Source organism: Lissotriton helveticus, chromosome 8 (assembly GCF_964261635.1).
Source record: "Lissotriton helveticus chromosome 8, aLisHel1.1, whole genome shotgun sequence".
NCBI classification, from domain to species: domain Eukaryota; kingdom Metazoa; phylum Chordata; class Amphibia; order Caudata; family Salamandridae; genus Lissotriton; species Lissotriton helveticus.
Genome location: NC_136069.1, coordinates 341,722,116 through 341,747,779, shown reverse-complemented (window position 1 = coordinate 341,747,779; position 25,664 = coordinate 341,722,116). Strand labels below are relative to the sequence as shown.

Sequence of the window (25,664 nt, the reverse complement as noted above, 5' to 3'; positions counted from 1 at the left end):
CAGGAACCTTTCATTGTTAAACCTGTGTATATGCCATCTCCATTAGATAATTCTCGCCTCGGTGCGTATTCTAATCATGGGTCCGACTCTGCAACTCTGGGCAATAGCTTGCTTAATCTCCACAATGGCCCCAACAATGCTAGGATGCCTGGCTTCACCTTGGGGGTGCCCAGGAGTTGGCACTTCACAGGGAAAAGCCAGGAAGGGTTCCTCAGCGGTATTCGTACTAGCACCGAGATGCCTCATGGGTGATTCGTGCGCTATACAAGTACCACTACATTTACATTTTACAAGGCAAGCTAATATCCAATGCCTCTATAAAATGTGCACTAGATGTCGCAGACACAGCATCTAGAGCTGTAAATACCAGTGTCGTACTCAGGAGACATGCGTGGTTACGCATTTCAGGGATCAAACAAGAAGTGCAAACCACTATTTTGAACCAACCATTTAATCAGAACCAATTATTTGGCCCAGAAGTAGACACTACACTTGAAAAGATGAAAAAAGACACGGACACCACCAAGTCTATGGGGGCTTTACAGTCCACACAAGCTAGAGGTTCCTTTCGTCGCTCCTTCTATAGAGGAGGCTCCAAGCAAACTGGAGCAGATACTACTACATCTTTCAAGTCACACACACAAACGGGAAACAACCTTTACAATGCACCTTTTACAACGCACTACCATTACAACGAAACTTTTACAACGCAACATCCATTACAACGCATGCCATTACAACGCAACCATTACAACGCATGACACTACAACGCACACCACTACAACCCATGTCTTTACAACGCAGTCATTACAACGCATACCATTACAACGCATAACATTCCCATCCAACACTTACCCTACTGTTGCACCCCCTGGAGTTAGAATAGTAATGTTTACCCCTACACTATCCAACACTTACCCTACTGTTGCAGCCCCTGGAGTTATAATAGTAATTTTTACCCCTACACTATCCAACAATTAGCCTAATTTTGCACCCCCTCAATCAATCAATCAATCAATCAATCAGGTCATTTGTAGAGCGCACTACTCACCCGTAGGGTCTCAAGGCGCTGGGAGGGGGGGGTGCCGCTACTGCTCGAACAGCCAGGTCTTGAGCTTCTTCCTGAAGGAGAGGTGGTCTTGGGTCAGGCGCAGATTGGTCGGAAGTGAGTTCCAGGTCTTGGCGGCCAGGTAGGAGAAGGATCTTCCTCCTGTTGTCGCTCTTCGGATGCGGGGGACGGCGGCGAGGGCGTGGTTGGTTGATCTGAGGAGGCGCTTGGGAGTGTAGAAGTTGATCCGGTTGTTGAGGTAGCTCGGGCCTTGGTCGTGTAGGGCTTTGTGCGCGTGGGTGAGGAGCCGGAAGGTGATTCTCTTGTTGACCGGGAGCCAGTGCAGATCTCTCAGGTGTCCGGAGATGTGGCTGCGTCGGGGGATGTCGAGGATGAGTCTCGCCGAGGCGTTCTGGATCCGCTGGAGTCTCTTCTGGAGTTTGGCAGTGGTTCCGGCGTAGAGGAGTTAGAATAGTACATTTTACCCCTATACTATCCAATACTTACCTAAACATGCAATGTAATGTTAGGCGTTGTAATGGTATGCGTTGTAAAGGTATTATGTGTTGTAATGGAAGGAATGCGTTGTAAATGTAGTTTTTTAATTTTCGTTGTAATGGTATGCGTTGTAATGGAATGCGTTGTAATGGATGTTGCGTTGTAAAAAAAGTGTTGTAAAGGTATGCGTTGTAAAAGTGTGCATTGTAGTGACATACATCCCACACAAACATCCCCTAACAAGGGATATTTTAGAGGAGGATACAGAGGCAACAATAGCAAAGGAAGAGGTCGCGGTAACAACAGCAACCGATCCTCTTCCGCAATAAAACAGTGACTTCCCTCTGCTCCCCCAACAGCATTCCACTCCTGTAGGGGGCAGATTAACACAGTTCCTGCCTGTCTGGCACGCCATTACAACAGACAAGTGGGTAAGACAGATTATCCAACATGGCTACTGCCTAGAACTTACAGCAACCCCTCCGCACATACCTCCCAGGCAGCGTCCAATGTCCACAGACCATATCACTCTGCTTCAACAAGAAGTTCTATCACTTCTACAAAAAGATGCTATTCAACTAGTTCCTTTAGAAGAACAAGGAACAGGGGTTTATTCGCTGTACTTTCTAATTCCCAAGAAGGACGGGACACTGAGACCAATTCTCGACCTCAGGCCACTCAACCAGTACATTCAGTCAGATCATTTTCATATGATCACTCTGCAACAAGTGCTCCCACTACTGCAGCAGGGCGATTTCCTTTCAACATTATACCTAAAGGACGCCTACTTTCACATTCCTATACATCCTGCCCACAGGAAGTATCGAAGGTTTGTAATACAAGGTCAGCACTATCAGTTCAAAGTCCTCCCCTTTGGAGTCACAACAGCACCTCGGGTGTTCACAAAGTGCCTAGCAGTAGTAGCAGCACATCTCAGAAGACAGCAGATTCATGTCTTCCCTTATCTGGACGATTGGCTCATAAAAGCCAAATCATTCAACCAATGTGTCCAACACACACATCAGACAATTCAAACATTGCACAGCTTGGGGTTCACAATAAACTACACCAAGTCGCACCTGCAACCTTCGCATGTACATCAGTATCTAGGAGCTACAATAGACACTTCAACAGCCCTAGCATATCCCAGTCCAGCCAGGATACAAAGCATTCAAACCTTAGTTTCCACTTTTCACCAACAACACTCTCTCCAAGCCAGAGTGTTCATGAGACTAATAGGCATGATGGCATCTTGCATCTTCATAGTACCACACGCAAGATTGCAAATGCGACCATTACAGGAATGCCTAGCATAACAATAGAACCAAGGTCAACTAACAGACCTGGTGTTGGTGGACAGCCGCACACATCGCTCTCTGCAGTGGTGGAACACCAAAAACTTAACAAAAGGTCAGCCGTTCCTCGAGCCTGTTCTACAAGTAGTGCTCACTATAGACGCATCCCTCACAGGATGGGGAGCCCATCTCTTACATCATACGACTCAGGGTCAATGGATCAACCAACAAAACTTGTTCCATATCAACCATCTAGAGCTGCTAGCAATATTCTTAGCACTCAAGTCGTTCCAACTTCAAGTACGGAACAAAGCTGTCTTAATCCGGACGGACAATATGACAGCCATGTACTATATACAAAAATAGGGGGGGACACACTCTCTGCAACTGTCCCAGCTCGCACAGAACATTTGGAGATGGGCCATTCCTCAAAACATACATCTGCTAGCAGAACACCTTCCAGGAGTTCACAATCAGATAGCAGATCTGTTAAGTCAGCAGTCACAACAGATTCACGAATGGAAACTACATCCACAAGTTCTTGAGCCATTCTTTCAAATATGGGGGCATCCACACATAGATCTGTTTGCCACCCACGACAATGCAAAATGCCCAACCTTCGCCGCCAGGTTACCACACCCACTGTCCGAAGGCAATGCGATATGGATGAATTGGTCTGGCAGATTTGCATACGCTTTTCCGCCTCTCCCACTCATTCCACTAATAGTGCGCAAGCTCAGACAACAGTCTCTCAAATGATACTAGTAGCTCCCACATGGGCACGCCAGCCGTGGTTCACCACACTACTAGATCTCTATCTGGTTCCACATCAAAAGTTACTGCTCACACCATCACTGTTAACAGAGAACCATGGAGAAATCAGACACCCAGACCCAAACCAACTGAATTTCGCGATCTGGCTCCTGAAGTCTTAGAGTTTGGTTATCTAAACCTACCACTAGACTGTATGAATATCATCAAAGAGGCTAGGAAACCCACTACCAGAGCGTGTTATGCCGCTAAATGGAAAAGATTTGCAATCTATTGCAAAAATAATGACATTGATCCACTGGATGCTTCCATCCAAAATATCATTTGTTACCTTTTACATCTACAAAGGTCTAATTTGGCGTATTCTTCCATACGCCTACATCTTGCAGCAATTGCAGCCTACTTACAAAACAGGCAGCATCTATCTCTTTTCAGAGTACCTGCAATCAAAGCATTCATGGAAGGATTAAAAAGAGTAATCCCACCCAGGTTACCACCTTCTCCTGTATGGAACCTGAACATTGTCCTTACAAGACTCATGGGACCCCCTTTCGAGCCTATACATAAATGTGAACTGCAATTCCTAACCTGGAAAACAGCTTTCCTTGTTGCCATTACCTCTCTCAGAAGAGTAAGTGAAATACAAGCGCTTACTATACAAGAACCATTTTTTCAAATACATCCTAATAAAGTGGTTCTTAGGTCTAATCCAAAATTTCTCCCAAAGGTTATCACTCCTTTTCACCTAAACCAATCTGTAGAGTTACCTGTGTTTTTCCAAAACCCAGACTCTGTAGCAGAAAGGGCTTTACAAACATTAGATGTTAAAAGAGCTCTTTTATACTATATAGATAGGACTAAATCTTTTAGAAAAACAAAACAGTTGTTTGTATCTTTCTCTCCTCCACATAAAGGCAACCCCATCTCTAAAAGTGGGATTGCAAGGTGGATTGTAAAGTGTATACAAATCTGCTATCAAAAAGCTAAACGTACACTAACAGTTCCTCCTAGAGCGCACTCCACTCGCAAACTAGGAGCCTCTATGGCTTTCTTAGGAAACATACCACTAGAGGACATATGTAAGGCAGCAACATGGCCTACTCCACACACCTTCACTAAACACTATTGTGTTGATGTGCAAGCCAAGCAGCAAGCTGCAGTAGGCCAAGCTGTCCTTAGAACACTCTTTCAAACTACTGCAACGGATACAAGCGACCACCGCTAGGGGAGACACTGCTGCACAATCGATGCAAAGTGTACGATCTGCAGCTCATATGCCTCGAACGGAAAATGCTACTTACCAGTATGCATCTGTTCTTGGCATGTAGAGCTGCAGAGTCGTACACGCCCTCCCGCCTCCCTGGGACTTGTATCCGTTCCAGTTTTCATCTTATTTAGATGCACACGCATGGACATCCTTTTCTCTTTACTTCTACTAACTCCATCATTTCCCATCATGGCGAAAAACAATCTAACGATGGAGCCGATGCCCATGTGCAGTATTGTCCAAGGGAGGAGTCACCTATCTCGTGACTACAAAGACTTCTTCCAAGAAGACAACAACCTGCAATAATCCGAGCCCAACACCAGGTGGCGATCTAATGCAAAGTGTACGACTCTGCAGCTCTACATGCCAAGAACAGATGCATACTGGTAAGTAGCATTTTCCTTCTAGAAGCATGTGGGAAGTGCTGATTACAGAATGAATACATTTAACGCCCGCAAAGTGCAGTCCAAATGTCTTGGTCTATCTACTCACAGGGTTATCTCCATTGATTATTTGGGCTTCTCCAGGAAAGAGAATGTGAAAGTTACTTTTGCAGAATTCCCTCCATGTTTTGAGTAAATATTGGAATTTTATAGATTTAACAAAGGTTTCTAAATGTACACCTGGGAAGCAGTGACATCCGCATAATCACAGGAGCAGTCCTGGAAAATACATTGGCTCATAGTAGAGATATTTCTCATGATGCAATTACACTTTGTAACGTTTTTCATCCCCTTTTCCCTGCAAGATAATCCTTCTCTTACACACCACCACCAGATTCTGAAGTATTCCCTTTCCATTCTCATTTCGCCCCTGGAAAGGGATTTACTCCTGCACTTGAGAGGAATAACTCTACACATCTCTGGGTGAGAAAATGTTTGTGAATATCCGCAAACTTGTAGGCAGGACAGTGTCATGGTGGAAAACGAATTGTGGAAGTAAGCCTTATTTACAATTGTAAAACTACATTTTCTGAATCACAGGCCTGGCTTTACACTCTAAACTTGATTTGCTGGTAAGTTAAACCGTGCAAAGAGTTTTGTGAATAGGTCCATTTCCCCTGTTCTGAGTACTGTATACAGACAAGCTATGCATTTCTTTTATAGTGTATTCACCGAGACCTGGCTGCTCGGAACATACTGGTGACTCATGGAAAAGTAGTGAAGATATGTGACTTCGGGCTGGCAAGAGACATCATGAATGACTCCAACTATGTCGTCAAAGGCAACGTAAGATAATTCTTTCTAAACAGTCATTTTCTAAAAAGTGTACAAGAAAAGCGGTAAAAATGAACTTGATTCGTAATATGTAATTCATATGATAACTTTACCCTTGCTTTATAAGTGACATATTAAATGATGCTTCGGTGACGTGTTGCAAACTGTGAAATCACTGCAGCAATCAAAGGGTCCCTCAATAAATACCCTGAAGCATATTTAGCACAAGATATGCAGTTAGTGTTTCTAGGTTGAGTAGATGGTTATCGTAAAACACGTAAAATTGTTTCTGCATAGCCTGCTAGACTATGTAGATGGTTATCGTAAAACACGTAAAATTGTTTCTGCATAGCCTGCTAGCCTATGTAGATGGTTATCGTAAAACACGTAAAATGCTAGACTATTTGTTCGTGTGTGTGTGTGTGTGTGTGCGTGCGTGCGTGCGTGCGAGCGCGCGTGTGTGTGTGTGTGTGTATGTGTGTTATGCACGTAGTGAATCGAGTGTGGGCACATAAATAATTCTATGTATTAAACCTATGTGACAGATCAACAACAGTACCTTAACTGGTGGGCAGTCATGCCCTTTGTCAAACTAATTCACAACTTATCAATGAGCACTTGTTGGCACTGTAAACAGTAGCCCAGGTTAATGTGCTACATTGTCACCCAAATGGCTCATAAGTTAATGATTGCCAAGCTTCTATGGTACGATGAAGCTAACGTTCCTTTTTCAACTGCTCATCACACAAGTAATTCAAACATTGCAGGAATGGCCGAACCTGTGTGCCACAAAGTTACCAAAAATTGGGATGTCCACATTCTATACTAATGACTCCAGGGTATGGTAAGCTCTGTTGAAGACAAATGCATAACCTGCTCTAGTGGTGTGAAATAGCATCGTAATAATAGCAAAAACAATGTATTTCTAATATGCATACAATTAAAAGTAGAACTGTTAGAAATGGGAGTCTCTGATTAGCTCAAGTATGTACCTTTGTCCAAGCAGGGACCCTTGCTTCTAGTGAGGTTAAGGTAGTTAACAGTTAAGATAACCCCTGCTCGCCCCCTTGGTAGCCTGGCACGAGCAGACAGGCTGGATAACCAATCATATTACAATTTATACAGAGAGCATTTGCATTTTAGCACTGATCAGCAGCGGTTAAGTGCCCAGAATCCTAAATCCAACAAAAACAGGTCAAGAAAAATAGGAAGAAGAAGCAAACAGTTTGGGGATATACCTGCTCAAAGGGCCATTTCCAACAAGAACATATTTGATAAAAGTTGATTTTCATCCAGGAAATGCATGCATATAGCACCAAGCCTGCAGAGTATAAATACAGAAAGGTAATACACATGCCAGCTAATGGGGACTCTTTTGCCTGTGGACTCTGGTGTAAAGAAGCCAGCTGATTTCACTCACAAATACCCTGTTTGCTAACTCCTGTGAAGTGGATTGAGTTAAACATGACTGATGCTACCACAAAGCTAATGGCTGAAGAGGACTGACCCTTTGCTACATTCTATGTAGACTGTTGTTTGGATTGATCCAAAGTCAGAACGACAGAACAACTGATCATAATGTCAACTGGTCTTAATGGGGTTGTCTCAAAGCTCTTTTTCACAATTATTAAAATTGCGAATATGATGTATTCATTGCGAGAAACCAACAGGTTGAAAACATGTTTCAAGGCCAGGCCAAAAATCAACTCATGCCTGGAGTGGGCTTGTGTGCCAGGGTGTAAGGGTTCATACTTTCCATGGAGTTGTATAGCTGTAACCAAAAGCAGCAATACGGTAGGGTGAGGCCCCTTATACAATCATAATTACAGGCCGTTCTCTTCTTGCAACCATCATTGGGATTTAATTGACCTTATGTAACAAATTGGGTTGTTGGTTGACTGGAGTGTGAGCCCTGGTCAAGCAGTAACCACAAACTTGCCAGGATGAAGCACAAGCCAACACTAAATTAACCTGTGCTCATCCCTCTGGTAGCTTGCTCACATCTGTCTGGCTAAAATTAGAGGTAATCTGTAAAGTATTCATGTACCACACAAACAGTAATAAAGTGAAAACACAACATAAGAAAATTCCCAAACTAATTTAGAAAAATATAGTCTATTGCAGTAAAATTAAATTATACCACAACGATAAACACCTAAAATATTGAATATTAAAGGTTTCGATACAAAATAGTGCCAAGAAGCACGAACTGCCAACTGAGGGTATCTGCTCTCACTGGACTGGGACAAAATTACAATGTTAGTCTGACAATGATTGAGTGCAGGACCAGCACAGGAGCAATTTTAGTCCTCTGGGAGTTGTACCTTGTGTCCTTGGTGCGAAGTCTTCATGGTGTGGCTTTGCGAGGCTTTGAGTTGCTCAACGTTGGTTCCAATGAGGCTATCAGCTGTGCAGTGAGGCTTTACATCTATCCACGTTAGTTCTGACGAAGCTTGCAGCTGTGTGTTGAGTCTTTGTTGGGTTTTGTGTAGCTCTACGTCAGTTCGGATGAAACTTTTAGCTGTGCAGCGAGGCTATGCAGGGTTTTGCATTGGTTAGCGTCAGTTCCCATGAAGCTGTCAGCTGTTCAGTGAGGCTTTGCGGGGCTTTAAATTGCTTAACATTTGTTCCAATGTAGCTCTGGGCATCACATCAGATTTGATTGAACCCACAGTTAGGCCGAGAATAGTCCTCTGATGCCAGCCAAGGGTCCAGGGACGAGGGGGCAACGCTTGGGGATCATGGACTCACTCCAGTCAGAGGCCTACAGCATGGCTCTCTCAGGTCCAGTTGCAGGTTTGAGCAGGTACACTTCAGCAGGTCAGCTGGGCCTTTGCAAGAAGGTTTCTGAAATAGTTGTGACTCCGTAGCTTACTGTTAGATATGGGATTTCTGGTTGGCTAGGGCATGCACCAAAGCCAGGCAGAAACCACCACTCTAGTCAGGGCAAGGGAGTTACACACTGAAGATAACCCCTGCTCACCCCCTTGGTAGCTTGGCATGAGCAGTCAGGCTTATCGCAGAGGCAATGTGTAAAGCGTTTGCACAACAGACACACACAGCAGCAACACACTAGGCACACTACAAAAGAGACTCCACTTAAGGTTATATAAAAAATAGCCTTTGTCTTATCCAAAACACATTAGAATCATAATCACACATATACACGGTGCCAACTGGCACCAGGTCATAATTTACAGGGGATTATATACATGACAGGGCCAATCAGGCCACTGTCAGAACCATCACAAAGCACAAGTAGCACATATAAAACACAAGCAGTCACCACTGGTACAATACTGTACTCAGTCTTATCACCTGCAACATAAACGCATTATGTCTGCATCACTTTGGCATGAAACACATTATGCATAAATCATCAACATAAACACATTATGCATAACCACTATAGTATAACATTAAGCATCACATTGGGGCCTTGCGCCCTACCAACATAAAACTGACCCCAGGACAACTGGCCTTTCACTGGGGCTCAAATACCCTCTGTCCAAAATGTCAGGGTGTAAATGTAGGCCCTCTCAAGTAGCACTCTGGCTGTCAATGCAGCGGAGATACTGCGCAATGTGCTGGGGGGATGGGGTGCAACTCACCCTAAGAAATTACCCCCATTGGCAGTAGTAGTGCCCAGCACCATCAATGCTATCTGAGCTCAAAAAGAAATGCCCAGCCGTTACAGCTGCCCGCGCTCTCGCGATGCAGCTGTGAGAAATAGCCCTGGCACCGCAGGGCCTCCTGAGTCCCACTCTGGGACTCTAAAAAGAAATATTGCCCCCTAAAGCGAAATGAGCACAAGGGAGCTCCATTCACTATGCTCCTCCCAGTGCCCTTCTCTGTGCCAACTGTGCAAATTGGAGCCCCACTCACCAGGCCCTCCTTCTGGACTCCTCCGGTCCCTCCTACAGGACCTCTCTAGATCCGCTCCGGTCTCCTCTGGCGGCCACACGTGATCTCTGCGGTCTCGTTTCTGGGCTCCCACAAAGGGCCCCCACTGGGCAGCTCTCACACTACTCAGGACCCGGGTCTTGGATAGCTTGAGCACATGGAGTGAGTCTCCCGGAAGGCACACAGAACCTAGGCGGCTCTGTCTTGACAGCACCAACGGCTCCAGAGTGAAGACGAAAGGCTGAAGCTACACGCAGGGCTCTTCTCGACAACACGGGAGCCCCACCTACCAACAGGCTACAACTCCGCCTGACTTCCGGCTCCACCCACGGTCAGGCTCAGACTGGCTTCCACTGCCTGACGTCCTGGCAGATCGAGAACACGGAGCGAAGGTCCTGATCCACTCCCCTTGCGTGCTCTCTTCCTGAAGTGCGGGGTAGGCTCCCGCCTTGAAATACTCATAAACGCAGGGTGGGCTCCCCTCCTTAATCCTTACAAACGTTTGATGGGCTCCCGCTTTCCTTGAGCAGTGGCAGTGCGGGTGGGCTCCCGCTCCACTACCAGCAGCACGGCAGAATCACTACGCAGGGGATTCCTTCAGAAGCGATGTGCAGCTCAGCGCTGCAAAGTTCCAGCACTCCCATCCCCCGTTGTGGAAGCACTTCTCCTCTCATGGCCCATGAAGATAGGAAGCACGGATGCAGGCTAGCACACGGGACCCTGGGGCAGGGAAACAGTCCCTTCAGTATATCAGTATCCCAGGAAAAGTCCTCAGGGGCACAAGGCTTGGCCCAGTCAGGCCAGCTCAAAGAACCCTCCAGCAGGGAGGTAGTCCCTCGTGGCAGTTCCTTCTGGGGCCCAGCAGCAGCAAGTCCCTCCCAAGTCACAAGGAAGCACCAAAAGCACAACAGTACCTGGGGTCCCAGCCCCAATATTTATACAGCCTAATCCTTCGTCTGCTCTTGGCGCAGGGCTTGGGGGAACCAGCCTGAACTGGTTCTGGGGAGTTTTGGAGCACTCTTTTTACAGGGCTCCTGTTTCCCATTGTCAGGTGGGGGCTCGGTCATCAGACCACCACAGGGGGGTGGAGCCAGCATTCACCCAGGCAGGCCCAGACCTATTGAGGGTCAGGGGATTACTCCTTCCACTACTCCAAATGCAGATCTCCCATTCAGCCTAGTGCTGACTCACCCTGCCCTCCCTGGAGCATCAGGCAGGCAGACACCTAACTCCCAGAAATGCCAACTTCTAGAAGTGGCATTTCTAAAACAGTGGTAATAAATCTGCGCACACAATTGCGCAGCATTTAATATTACTATTCCAACCATCCAAACTTGACCACACTGCTCCTCTCATAACAGGAATTACCACTGAAACACTTATCAGGGAATCCCCAATGCATTCCTATAAGAGGGCAGCCTCACAGTAGTGAGAAACCAAAATGGCTGTTTGTCACGACCAGGACATGTCACGCACTTAAGGTAACTGTCCTACCTTCTACCTACAATGCACCCTGCCCATGGGGCTAGCTATGGCCTACCTTAGGGGCGACTGACATGCAGTAAAAGGGGGGTCACAGACATGGCACACACTTGGGGTGCCACATCACAGCGGCAGTAACACTGTGCGCACACTTTTTACCCTGCGCTCGCTGCATCGCCAACCTTGGCGATTCAGCGAGCACAAGGTAAATAGTTTTATTTATATATTTACTTACTTTACTCATGGACGTCGTATGTCCGACTCCTCTACCCCCCACCCTGCCCCTCTCCCTCCCCACCGCCCCGCAGCACTCTCACTGCGAGCTGGCACTGGTTTCATGCAACAGTGGTAACAGCTCTTAAGTCGCTAGGCACTGTTGCATTAAACCTATATCTCAGCAGAGTGAGTCTGTGAGTTATAACACAGAAGGGACAGAAATGCTGACTTTAGGGCTAGGGAAACTGGTTGGACTCTCTGCGCCCCTTAACATACTGTGGTTCTGGGCAAATCACTTAATCATCCTGGTGCCCATAAAAAATTATGGTAAACAAAGCACTCCAAAACATTTGGGTCGACTCTGGGTGTTTCAAATGTTGTCATGATAAGTAATTATTTGCAACATGTCTAGATCTTACTTACACTGATATGCTATTGTATGTACTCTTATCCAGGCTCGGTTACCAGTAAAATGGATGGCCCCTGAAAGCTTGTTTGACGGAATATATACCATCAAAAGTGATGTTTGGTCTTATGGAATAATGCTGTGGGAAATATTCTCTCTTGGTACAGTATGGTTCATATGACTCGAGAAAATGCCATTGTCCATGTGTAGCATAGTCTTAGCAGTGAATATGTACCTCATTATCTGCAGGTGTGAACCCCTACCCAGGCATGCAGGTGGATGGAAACTTCTACAAACTCCTACGGAATGGCTTTAAGATGGATCAGCCCTACTATGCCACAGAAGAAATGTAAGTGGTCGTTGAACTAGTATGGAATAGGACTGCTTGCGTTGTCAATGAAAACCATCAAATAAAATAGGTGCCAGAGATCACAGAGCTGTTAATGTTTTTTCCATAAAGATGGGTGTCCTGAAAGTGTCCCTCAAAAAGGCAGGCATATGTCTGTTGAAGTAGATCTACGCAAAATGACCTTGAACTAGCACACGTTTGGGCGATATGCATTTATGAAAAGTAAAAGAGGCTAAACAAAGAAAAAAGCACTAGGCGGGCAGCTATACTAAATAAAACCTTATTGCGTAAAGGTTTCTCCTTCTTGGCATTAAGGATGGCTTTGTGCACCACCACCGTAGAGCTAAAAGTGCAAATATTTCACAACTGCATCAGTTTCAGAGTACTGCAACAAATGTTTTAGGAATGGCATTGTTAAGCTTGGTGAAATACACTCCAAAACTAAAAGCTCCTTAAAGTGGGCGTTGAATGATGTCATGTATATGTAGGTGAGCCAATGATCTGCCATATTATAGACAGCCGCTAGATGCATCCTCGTAAAGGCTGAATGGCCTTCTGCTCCAGGACCCATTTATACTATGAGGGGCAGCACAAGGCCAGGAAGGGGCAACTGAGGAGAAGGCACAATTATGTCATACATTTATACATACACGCACGCACACACCAAACATTCAAAAGCATAAAACTTGCCTGTCCTGCAGCTCCCGGAGAGGAAATCCTCGGAGGTCCCAAGAGTGTTGGGACTGCTGCCTTCTCTCATTGGCTGATCTTAGGTCAGAAAATGAAGGAAGGAAGAAGTCCCTCACTCATCGCAGAGTGGGATGGGTACAGTGAGACTTACTGCCCCCACTCCACTCTGTGACGAGGTGTCACTGATTGACACGCAGCCCTGTGCACTTCAGGGCTTAAAACTGAAGTGCCCAGATCCGAGGCAATCAGTTTCACGCCCCCTCTCGTCACGAGAGGGAGGGCCTTGATGCACTTTTGCCTGGCAAGGTTCAGCTCAGGCAGCCAGGAGCCTCTGCACTTAGCACATGTCTAGCTCCTTGCTGCCAAGCCTCAACAAGAAGAGTGTCTGTTGGGCCGACCTTTGTTAGCCTGACAGAAACTCTTCATCGCAGGAAAAAGGTGAGGGGTTGTGGCCATTTCGCCTGTATGGACAGGCAACGGCTGGGCACATTAGAAGAATGAGAGCGAGGGGTGCGTTTTTTAGTGAAGACAGGAAGAAGTGGCGCTCAGACTGGTGTGCGTTCTGGTCTTAAGGATCTGAGTAGATACGGTGCTGCAAGGTTGAGGGATTTACCCGATAACCCCCTGATTGGTGTGGGTCGAGAGATCCACACTGGAAAATGGGCACTGTCCTGGGCACACGTGATGAGGATATTGCAAAGTTAGTACAAATGTTTTCTCAGATCTGACAAAGCAGCAGTCGACAACAGTCTAGGTTTTGAAAAAAGGGTTTTTATATCACATAGCAACAACTGTATTGGGACAAAACAACCAGCTGACAGGTCCCAATCGACCGGTGATAATTCCAACCCGGTCTGGGGTGTGCGACTATCAACTCTGTAGGAACCTACATTTGGGTTTCAGTCTAATTACACCTCTAGAGGTATAGTTAGTGCTAAATTACTGCACACTCCTGACACAGGTAAGTTTCTCCTTGTGGGGTGACCAAATTTAGCTCTAGTTGGTTGGACTAAATATCAAAGCAAAAAGGCACAGGCTCCAGTGACTCTCAGAAAACCTGAATATATTAGTGTGAAATTACATGAGCATCTGTGCAATATACACAATCCGATATACGGGTCCTTGCCCCTGGAATTTGATCTTCATGTTTTCTTTGTGCAGAAGAATATACTGAGAAAGGTTATTCAAGAATTTAAATCAACATAATTCTCGACCAGTGCTAATATTCTGTTTGGCACTGATACATCACTGATAGGTCAATAAAGGAACTTTCTTCATGTTACTACCCTAATGGCTAACAACCCGTGTCGGGAGTGCTGATCAAACCTACTCCCATATAGTATTCAGTCAATCTATTTGCTGTGCTCTAGAAAGGATGAACAGGTTTGAACACATCCGAGAAGGACTTCATGTCTGTCTATGTTATGAAACAAAGGTTACTTATATGTGACCATCTATTATATTGTAGATTGCAGCATTTAGCAGTTGCAGTCTGAATTAACACATGCTATCCTCAAAGGTTAAAGTTCACAGGCATTGACAGTCAGAGCGTCTGAGTGCAGGCATCCTCATAATGCCACGATAATAAAGCGGTCCTGCTCCCTATCCCATAGCTTAGATTGGCTCAGTGGCATAAGGAAACTTGAGGGGGTCCCTATGATAAGTAGATGGAGGGGCCCCCCACGCTCCAGACCTAGTTTGAATCTCTCAGGCAAGGGGTACTCCTCCCACGCATTATGCAGGGAGGGGGCTCCTGGAGCAAAGAGCCCCCTCTCCGCACCACAGGGGTTGCGGGGCCTATTGTTACGCCACTAGATTGGTTGTTTTTTGAAGCATGATTGCTTCAATGCATTACATCTGCAATAATTCTGCTTAAGAAGGACTGGCATTGTTAGATTCTACACTGTACAGACTGATGCCTCCTGCAAGGGCATTGGTATCCTCTTGGTGCAGTGGAACAACATGGGCAATGGTCGCCAAGTGGCGTCTAACAGTTGTTGCCTCCTATCCAGAGAAGAGAACTATTTTATGAAACTAAGAATTATTTTTCACAAGTATTAAAATATCTAAATTTAGAGCAATTCGAAGATTGGGAGTCATTGATTAAATGAAGGTGTTGATTTTGTTGGTGATATAATGCCGTATTCCTTCAGCCATATAATTATTAAAAATTCAATATATATAAGAATGAACAAATGATGTGTAATAAAAAAGAAAAATGTGAGAATCTTGTGAGATTGTTGCCTGGAATATCACAAAATAAAACCTCATTTAAGGGCTTGCCATTTTAATTTTCAATTGGAAAGAAGGTAGCTTTAATAAGCTCATGGAAAAAGCAGATTAAAACATTAAAAACTAATTATAGAATAAGATATAAAACACTATAAGAGTAAAATGTACACTTCTACTATGCCATTAACTACATAATTTGTAATAATAAAATGAAGGCGCAATCCACCAATTGATTGAACGAAGGAAATCACTCAGGTACTAAAAATCAAGATTTTAAAAACAATACCACAGTAACTTAAATCCTAACAGAATCATGTATAAAGTTAATTATTATCACCGAGGCCCAAGATACTTGTTATATTCATCAGAAATTTCAAGAATCTTAACATTTATGGCGTGGATTCTCCCTTTAGGTAGATTGCCAACGCCTTGTTACAAGAAGGGATGTGAAGGGTTCTAAACATCGGCTTAACCAAACTTTTCTGAGTGGAGAAAGCTCTCCACAGATACACACAATGTGGATTAGTGATTTTGTAGGATAATTGCATAAGCCACATGTAGAGTCTGTAGGTCCCTTCAGCCTACCATATCTATAGCCTTTTAATGAAATCAGGCCAAATTGCAGATGCATCAGCTGGTGTTTTTGCAACTTTGGAAGAGGCGATGTGTAGGCAGTCACAATATGTCATAAGGTTTGCGTGACCAGCTATCATGTGAGCATTTTACCAGTTCATCTAATTCAGCCCAGGCAGAAATCATTTTTGCCTGCTTGGTGAGTGCCCTCACAGGTAATTTGAGGACAGAAGAGGCATCCCACAGACCTTTGCATCCAGATTGTGCAATGCCTGCTTGAGGTGAATGCTATTTATTGCCATATGAGGCTCTTGAGGAATCCCTTGTGGGCTGTCTCCACTTTTCTGCAGTAAAATAGAAATCTAGCCATAAGCATAAGATTTTGTCTCAGGAGATTGAATTCTAGTTGAATTTGAGCTAACCCGGTGCTTGAGGACAGATGGAACATTTGTCTGTAGCAGATGCCAAGAAGCAAGTTTGTTTGGCATTGCGATGGCGCCATATGAATGCTAAAGAGATATATTTGTGTATAAAACAGAGGAAAGCTTTAGGATCACAAATTATAGATCAGATGGCAAATATTATGAGAACTAAATCACTGGTATAAAATGGGGCTGTTAGACCTGGGGGTCTCTAGTTGCCTGAGGTAGGTACCTTAGTCCAAATAAGGACCCTTGCTTCTAGTCAGGGAAAGGAGGGACACACTCTTAGATAACCCCTGCTCACCCCCTGGTAGTTTGGCACGAGCAGCCAGGCTTACCTCAAAGGCAATGTGTAAAGTATTTGCAACCACACTCCCAGTAACACAGTGATAACACCACAAATGGACACCTCACTGTTTTTTTATAAAAAATAGCGGTATCTTTATCAAAACGAATACGATAAGACCAAACGCTAGAAATCCAGCAAATGCGTATTTGTAATATTTCACTTTGCCGGTTATTAGGCCAGCAATCACTTATAGGTTCTTGCGGTATTAATGAGCAGTTCACAATGATTTCCTGCAGTCCAAATGCAATGCTATGCACTTCATAATGCAGTAATAACACAGTCCTTAATGCACGTGTTAATGCAGTTCGTAATGCAGGAATAATGCAGGTCATAATGCAAGAATAATGCTATTCGTAATGCAAGAATATTGCAGTTCATTATGCAAGAATAAGGCAGTTCGTAATGCAAGAAGCAGGCAGTGGTAATGCAAGAATAATGCGATTCGTAATGCAGATATCAGACAGTTCGTAATGCAAGAAAAATGCGATTCGTAATGCACAAATCAGGCAGTACGTAATGCAAGGAATAAAGCTTTACGCCAATCTGCGCTGTCAACTCGGGCCCCCACTAGACCCCAGCACCAGAGACAACGGACATAAGCTTAAAGGGGCTGCCCCGGTACTGCTGGGCAGGTACGGGCCGCTCGGGGACTCAGCGCATCGAATGCTGTGCAGCGGGAGAGAGCTCTGAGCACTCCTGTACTCCTCCTGCATGCCTCCCCAGGCCACACACGCTTGCAGCTCCTGACCGGAGTCTAAGCCTTACCTGGGGGGGGTGCACTGCCTCGCTTTCTCTCTCTCCCCACTCGTCGGACGTCCTGCTGGGCGGCCCGATGACGTTCAGCTCCGTTGTTAGGCGATGCTGTAGCCGGACCGGTTACGGCACTGCCTTCTCCTTTGTTGAGGACCTTGTGCAGATTCCTCCCAGTGAACAACGATCACGATCCCTTTCACCTTGCAGTTTTCTTAGCTTCAACAAATCCTTTAGTACGTTGCAGCTCGGGCCAGCGGCGGTGATCCTTACTCACAGCCTCAGTTACGATGACGGGTTGGGCCACAAACAGCAATACAGCAGTGTGGATGATGTTTCATGCTGCAGGGGGCAATGCGATCATGGTGAACCTCATAAACAGTACCACAGACCACACAGCAGTCTTCCAGAAATCCTGTAGCACATTGCGGCTCGGACTGGCGGCGGTGATCCTCACTCACAGCTTCTGTTACGATGGCGCTCGGGCACAAACAGCATTACAGCAGGGTGGATGATGTTTCACGCTGCTGGGGCAATGCGATCATGGGGAACCTCATAAACAGTACCACTGACCACACAGCAGTCTCAGGCGTGCAAAAGCACCACAAACCAAGCGTTGCTGAGACACGGTTGGAAACTTTTATGTTCCTGAGTTTCCACAATAGGGGACCAGCTATCCTCAGGCCCTAGGAGACATGCTACTTCAGGAAACAGCACACAGCAAGGTCCTCACAAGCAGGGGGACACAACATACAGCACCGTCCCTTGTCCTCTCTTTAGTCAAACCAGCAAACTGCAGGCCAGCCCCAGAACACACTGCAAGGGCAGTCCTTCTCTTTAGTCTCTTCAGCTGTTCTTCTTTGGCAGAGGTTCCTCTTGATCACGAAGTAGGTTCAATCCCTTTTCAATCTTGCTTTCAGTCTTGAGTTCAGGGGTTTCAGCTCTCACACTAAATGCCTTTGAAGTCAGGGGGCTCTGACCCCAGTCCCAACCAGGCCTGGGTGTCTTCCTGCCAGTGCACACCCTCTTCCTTTGATAGTGCAGGTCTGGGCCCCAGACGCTCAGCAGGAGGTGGAGCCATCCTTTTGTGGCAGCAACACAGCCCTCTTCACATCCAGGGGGGCTACTCCTCTTCCCTCACATCAAATGCAGGCCAGCCTGTTGCTGTCTCACCTACCCCTCTCTGAGGTCAGGGCACTCCCTAGATCCTGTCACATCCAAACCCAGATGGTCAATACACAAACGGGCAGAGGCATCCAGGATGGTTTAAGACAAGAAACCAGCCACTTCTAAAAACGCGGTTTCTAAGCACACAATTTAAAAACCATCTTCACAAAAAGATGTGTTATTAAATTTGGAGTTCAGGCTCACTAAACTCCATCTCTCCATCTTATGCCTATGGGAAGATATGCTGGAAACATGTGACACAGCATTCCGCATTCTGTCCTATGGGCAAGATGGCCTTTCCACAGTGAAAAACTAATTTGGCAGTATTTCACTGTGAGGACATGGTACACACCTCAGTACATGTCCTGCCTTTCACATACACTGCACCCTGCCCAGGGGGGTACCTTGGGCCTACAAAAGGGGTGTCTGATGTACATAAAAAGGGAAGGTAAGACCTGGCAAGTGGGTTTACTTGTCAGGACAACAAAGCAGTTAACAAACTGCATGGAGGCACTGCAGTGGCAGGCCTGAAATCTCTTTTTAGGGCTTCTTGGGTGGGTGGCACAATTAGTGCTGCAGGCCCACTAGTAGCATTTGCATTACCAGCCCTGGCACACATAGTGCACTTTACTAGGGACTTTACTAGTAAGACAAACATACCAATTATGGACAACCAATTACGATAACACTTTATATAGGGAACACTTGCACTTTGACACTGATCAGCAGTGGCAAAGTGCCCAAAGAATCTAAGTTGGCAACATTATGTCAGAAAAAGGTCTAGGAGGAAGTCAAAAAGTTTATGGAACTTTAGCCAAAAAGCGGCAAGTCCAACAGGGGCCCACTGTGATAGCCCAGTTGACTAATGCTTAAAATATTGAGATCTGTGTCTAAGCTTGAGGTTTCAGGTTTGAATCTAGGGGCCTGGTTCACAAAGGTAAACTTTCACTTTTGTGTAAGTTTATGATTTGTTTCCTTTTCACAATGGTACTTTACATGGAGGAGACTCTGCACAAAAAACGATAGAACAGCCCTATCTTTTAATGTGTGAAGTCACCACCATGAGTGCGAAGACTCCGCAGTCATAAAGATATTACTCGTAAAATATCTTTGTGAATAGGAAAAACTTAGCAACTTTCACAAAATTGTCGGTTTGTCTTTGTGAATAGGGCCATAGGAGTGCCCACACAACCAAACAGTATTTCAAGATCAATAAAATGACTACTTTGATACAGTTTATAAATGTGAATGTCTAACATCAACTTAAGTGGTAAAAATGGATAGCACAAATGAATCAGAATCTCTGGACATTGCAGGCATTTACACCTGCAGAGGGAAACAATGATATAAAAATCTAGAAGTATGGGAGACCTGCTACACATGTAGGCTTGGAAAAATTAAAAAGAAAAAGGCAAACGCCTCCATCTATGCTCATTTGGAAGGAGACCCCCTTATCCATTAATACCTCATCAAGCCTGCTCCAATTTAGAAAAGACCTAAACATGCACTTTTTAAAGAACAGTACATCACCAGCCAGTAACAGTCCTCTACCACTCTCAAAATCCAGCTACAACTACAATCACTCATTGACTGCTTCTTTGCCTTTGACCCTGTATTGCGCTATGCTTTCTTCTGGCTACGTTTGCGCAATATGAATGTCAAACACCACATACAAACATATACAATACATAAAAGATGGGAACATGGGTGTTTCTTGGAGAGGGACAGGAAGGTGGCCATTGGTAATGTTCATAAAAACCACAACATGGTACAATCCATAACATTTTAATTTTGTTGGTGTTCACAGTTCAGTTGGGCCCAGATTTACAAATCTGACACACAACGCAGCGTAGTACCCAAAGTCAACAGAGATATGGCTCTATCCAGCTCTATCTCTCTAATGCTGGCGTGGAATAAGGCTGCCAAGCACCACACACACACTTGTGCACCATAGTGCAAGGGTATGCAAGGGTATGTGCATAATGTCTAACATGTTTTTATTGGAAGGATAACCTTCCAGTACAGAGTACTCTACCTACACACATTTTAAAACTGTTCCCACTTTGGATGTGTGCTGGAGAGTGCAATAAAGCCTTTCTCCTTTTTACCTCCTGCTGTCAAATGGCGTTAAGTTGTAGCGCAAAACCCTGTCTACTATTGTTAGGAGTCTTATGGATAAAATTGTGACAAAACCCTATAAGCAAGTTTTTTGGCTGCCAAAATCTGTATCGCCCAACCCAAGTTAGGTTGGAGTTTTCATTGACAAAATAGACTCTTGTTATGGCTGCAGCATTCCTCAAATGATGTCACAAACTGCGATCCTCCGCCGGTGGCTCATTGGCTAGCCTAGCATGGTCTGAAATCAACCTCCAAAGAGGCAAGGGTGAATTAAAAAAGTACCTTGAAGGAAGTATAGAAGAGCTGGGGTTGGCCCGGACTATGAGTTTAAACACACCCGCCCAAGCATTCAGAAGGGTGTTAAACAAATCCATCAAGTTGCAAAGCTGGCTGGAAGAGAAAGGAGAAGTGGCAAAATGGTCACATGGGTGGCTGGTGTTGAGCGGGTGCTCTCTCTAGGGGCGGGAGAATTCACCTTGTGAGGCTGATCGGAGCCCCCGGGCGCACTGTTTCTTCCTGCCTGGGCTTTCCCTGAGCTGTTTGTTTCGCCGCCATTGACCAGCCCACGCCATTGCTGGACTTCATCTCCCGGCAGTGCTCGCGGCGCACACGCTGCCACCGTGACCCTTAGCGCCAGGAGGTGCTAAAAGGGAGGAGAGAGCTCCGGTGAAGCAGGTGCTCTTTCTAGGAGCGGGACAACTCACCTTGTGAAGCTGATCGGAGCCCCCGGGCACACTGTTTCTTCCTGCCTTGGCCTGCCCTGAGCTGTTTGTTTCGCCGCCATTGACCATCCCACGCCATTGCTGGACTTCATCTCCCGGCAGTGATCGCGGCGCACACGCCGCCACCGTGACCCTTAGCGCCAGGAGGTGCTAAAAGGGAGGAGAGAGCTTCCGCGTCGCGGGACGCGCGCGGGCGGCGCCGGGCTAAACCCGGGACAAGGGCGGGACCGTCCTAGGCCATCTGAGGCCGGAAGAGGCCGGGCCGGGCAACCCCTCTAAATTTTGGATTTTTGGGGACTTTCTTTGCTGTATTGAACTTAAGGTACTGTGACCCACCCCAAAGCGCTTGTTGTTCCGCTCTCTTTTGTGTTACTGTTGTGCTTTGTGATGGCCCCAATAATTCCCCCATCTCGGGCACAAGGGAAATGTGCCTGTGCTAAGAAGCGATCATTACCCAAAGTCACCCCTCCTTTAACAGTACTTCCCACAGCTATAGACTTAATGCTCCAAAAAGCGATAGGTGTGGTAACATCTGAAATTGAATTGACAGAAAGACATCTTTCTATTACACCTGACTGCTTTTTACCAGTATCACCTTCTTCAGATGTTGCATTAAGTCTACCTGAATCTATTGGCCCCCATAATTTGGTTACAGTTATTAATGATCCCATGTTGTCATCAGGTTCAGATTTTAAGCCAGAGGACTCCCCCCCCCACCCCCCCCCCACTGGCTGCCCGTAACCTTAGGAAAAGGATCTTGGCCAATAATCGGGGTACTAGAAGTAGAAAACCTAGGGGGGTGGTGGTAACTGGTACCAAGAAGTCAACTAAAAGTGGCGCTGTCGAGCTTAATGATAATGAGCCCCAGCAAGCCCATACATACCCTCCTTAGGCTCAGGCTCTAATGGTCGACTTTTTGGCTTAATGCAGAATGTTGATAAGGGAATAGATTCATCCAATTCTTCAACATCTTCAGAATTATACACCCCCCTCAATTCCACCACCAATACATCCCAAGAAGGAAGCTATTATTTGCGTTGTAGATAACACACACAACGTGGGATCTTTTATACCTCAGGAAGCAATTACGAGCCGGTGTTCACATTCACCTAAAGCTTCCAACAAAGAGCTGCCCAAACAATCTAAACTCAGCAATTCAACGGGCACTGCAAACCCTTTCCCTGGTCAAGGCCCCTCTCGATTCATATCAGCACAAGGTTCTCAGGGGGATATCCCTAAACCACCTAAGTCATCTAGTGGACCTAAAAATCAATCTGAGCCAAATATAATAGATGAAGATTCAATTGCGTTGCCCAATGCCAAAGGGAATGTAGGGGGTGGTAGTGGCTTGACTCAACAATCCTCTCTTCCCATTATTAATCTTCCGCCTGAGGCTGTTCCATATGTGATCGTCCTAGTGGGAATTCCGGAATTAAAGGAAGATCACAAAGAATCTCAACTAGAATTACGAAATAAGATTTCGTACTGGCGAGTGAAGAACAAGCAGTTCCCTTATGATAAGGCTGGTGAGATTTTAATGGTTAGGAGGGTTGCATGGGTGGGCCTTACCCACAAGTCCATTAGTGGAGATTGCGTAATTATCAACTTCAGGCATCCAGGAATTAATCAAAGAATAATGTCTCCAGTCTCAATCCCTCTTCTAACCAAACTCTGTCTATCAGAGCCCTTACCCTAGATTTTGTTTATCCTGGGCCAGGGAGGGAAGGCTTCTTTCAGCCCATAAATCGTTTTAACCTACGGGCCAACAATTCTCTTAGTATCCGTACCTTCTGTTACCGCAACCCATTTTCTTTTGGTTTTCCTGTTTCAAATCGGTTTGCCCCCCTGGAGGAAGTTGACTGACTAAGTGGGCAGGATACCCTCGATAACCCTGTCTCCCAACCCAGGTCATGTTTGGCTACATCTATCAAGGATCTGTCCCCTGGAAAATTAGATCCAGCTGCCATCACTCTAGGTAGGGATCTTTTAGTAACTCTTGACACTCCAGAGCCAGCCTTATCTGCAGGTCACTTTCAACCGGACTAACCATTAAGGGGCTGCAGGAAGGTGGAAGCCAGTAATGTTGATACCGTAACTAGTGATAGTAGTTTTGCTGGGCAAGCCCCAGTGACTAGGATTGAACCTGTACACAATGGTGGGGTGAAAGGTCCTAGTGATCAAATTTCTATTTTCTCCTGGAATGTTGCAGGACTCTCTTACAAAATGCATAGCCCTGACCGGGGAGGCTTTATAGATACGTTTGATATCTGTCTCTTTCAAGAGAATTGGGCTAGGGAAAACGTGCATAGGGTAGAATTTTTGTCAGTACACACTCTGGCTTTGTCGGGTGCGAAAGGAAGACCCTTTGGGGGCATGAATATTTTGGTAGGCTCCCATTTGGGGTGTACGGTTACACACTTAAATCCCCCTTCATTAGACCTTCAATGCATTAGACTCTCCTTTACTCCAAAGTTTAGTTTAACCCTTATTAATGTCTATTCCCGTCCTACCAGGGCGGGTAGAGAATCTCCTACTTTGGATATACTAGATAATTTCATCACACAAGTCAAGGGTGAGAGTATTTTGATAGTTTCATGAGATTTTAATTGTCAATATGAGCCGCTCCCAGGCTTACTAGAATCTATTTCTAGCACTGAGGACTCTCTATGGTCCATCCCTGATCTGCTAATTTCTCTGATCAGGGCCTGGACCCCTTTAGCACGCCAAATGAATTCCATTGCATTGTGCCACTCCTTGAGAGCTTGTAATGGTCGTACTAAATCTGACCTAGAGGGTAATCATACTTTCAATCGGCTAGCCCAATCTTCCCGTATCGACTATATTTTGGTCGAGGCTTGTACCTGTCCCAAGATCATTGACGTTGTGGACCTTCCTCGTCACAATGCCTTGGTACTTGATTTAAATCTCCCTGAATTGGGCATAACCCAGGGCGATGGAGCAACCACCTGGGAGCCCCCATTAATATCCAACAACAGAAGAAGGCTCAAATGGCCATCTGTGAAAGCTCTCCCGAACTCACGAGTCTACTGTATCAAAGTGTCCTTCGGGCACTGGGTGATATAAGTGGTCACTTAGAACGGGGGCAGGAAGCACTTCCCAACCAAATCCTTAACACCCATTCAGAACTATTATCGAGTCTTATGCAATTACTTAACCCACCTGCCCGTAATCCAAGGAAAAATAGGAGGGGAAGTTCTTGGTTCAAAGCTAATTGTAAGGCAGCCAAGGTGGCACTTCTGGCTGCTATTAGAGCCAAGAATAGATTATTAATCCAAACCAAGAGGCATGAGTATAATAAAGTACAGACTGATGCTAAACAGCCCTGGGAGGATTCTAAATGGACCTCTATAAAAAATGCCCTCGGGTCCAGGGACATGAGGGAATTTTGGACCATTGTTCGCTCTGGTAGTAAGGTGGGTCAAAAGGTTGATGTTTGTAACATCGCACCTGAGAGATGGGCCGAACATTATCAGAAGCTGTATGCTTCTCCCACTGAAGATGGTACCATAATGGATGTTTCTATTCAGGTACCCTCCTATGTCCTAGCCTCTAACAACAATCTGGTCCTTCCTCCCTTTGCCCCCTATAATGGTCAACCCTTAGAATTCAAAATAACACTGAAGGAGCTCAAAACAGCCATAACTGGGCTCCCATGAGTAAGGCGCCTGGTCTCGACAAAATTCCTGGAGACCTTTTTAAAGATCAAATTGCGGTCTGGGCCCCTTATCTGTACATCTTATATAATGCTATAATGCAGGGTGCCACCTTACTCAATACTTGGGTTGGTGCTGAGATTATTCCGGTGTTTAAAAAAGGTTCTCCACTTCTCCCGGCCAACTACCGTCCGATCAGTTTGATCGACGTTAGCCAAAAAATCTTCTCTCCCATCATTTTGGATCGGCTTCAGTTTTGGATGGAGGAACATCAGATTCTCAGACCTTTTCAGGCCGGTTTCAGGGAAAAGACCTCCACGGTTGACCAGTTATTAAGATTCCAGCTTCTTTACTGGAAGACCGTGAGAGTAGAGGGTGGCAGCACCTACTTAATTTTTGTCGACCTCAAAACGGCCTTTGATCTAGTACCACGCAAAATCCTTTGGTATGTTTTGGAGGACTTGGGGGTTCCGGCTTACCTTCTCAATATCATCGAGAGACTCCACTTTAACAAC

At 45.6% G+C, this 25,664-nt stretch overlaps 1 protein-coding gene across 3 annotated transcripts in view; it reads left to right on the top strand.

The window, feature by feature from the left end:
* Nucleotides 1-25,664, top strand: part of FLT3 (fms related receptor tyrosine kinase 3) — a 469,875-nt gene that overhangs the window by 418,956 nt on the left and 25,255 nt on the right. For all 3 annotated transcript variants that reach the window (XR_013599399.1, XM_078655995.1, XM_078655994.1), the window contains exons 20-22: nucleotides 5,986-6,108; nucleotides 12,153-12,264; nucleotides 12,353-12,452. Coding sequence is in view for 2 of the 3 variants with exons in the window: in XM_078655995.1 (XP_078512121.1) it covers nucleotides 5,986-6,108; nucleotides 12,153-12,264; nucleotides 12,353-12,452 (335 nt within the window). In the remaining variant the exon portion in view is untranslated. The remainder of the gene's footprint in view (nucleotides 1-5,985; nucleotides 6,109-12,152; nucleotides 12,265-12,352; nucleotides 12,453-25,664) is intronic.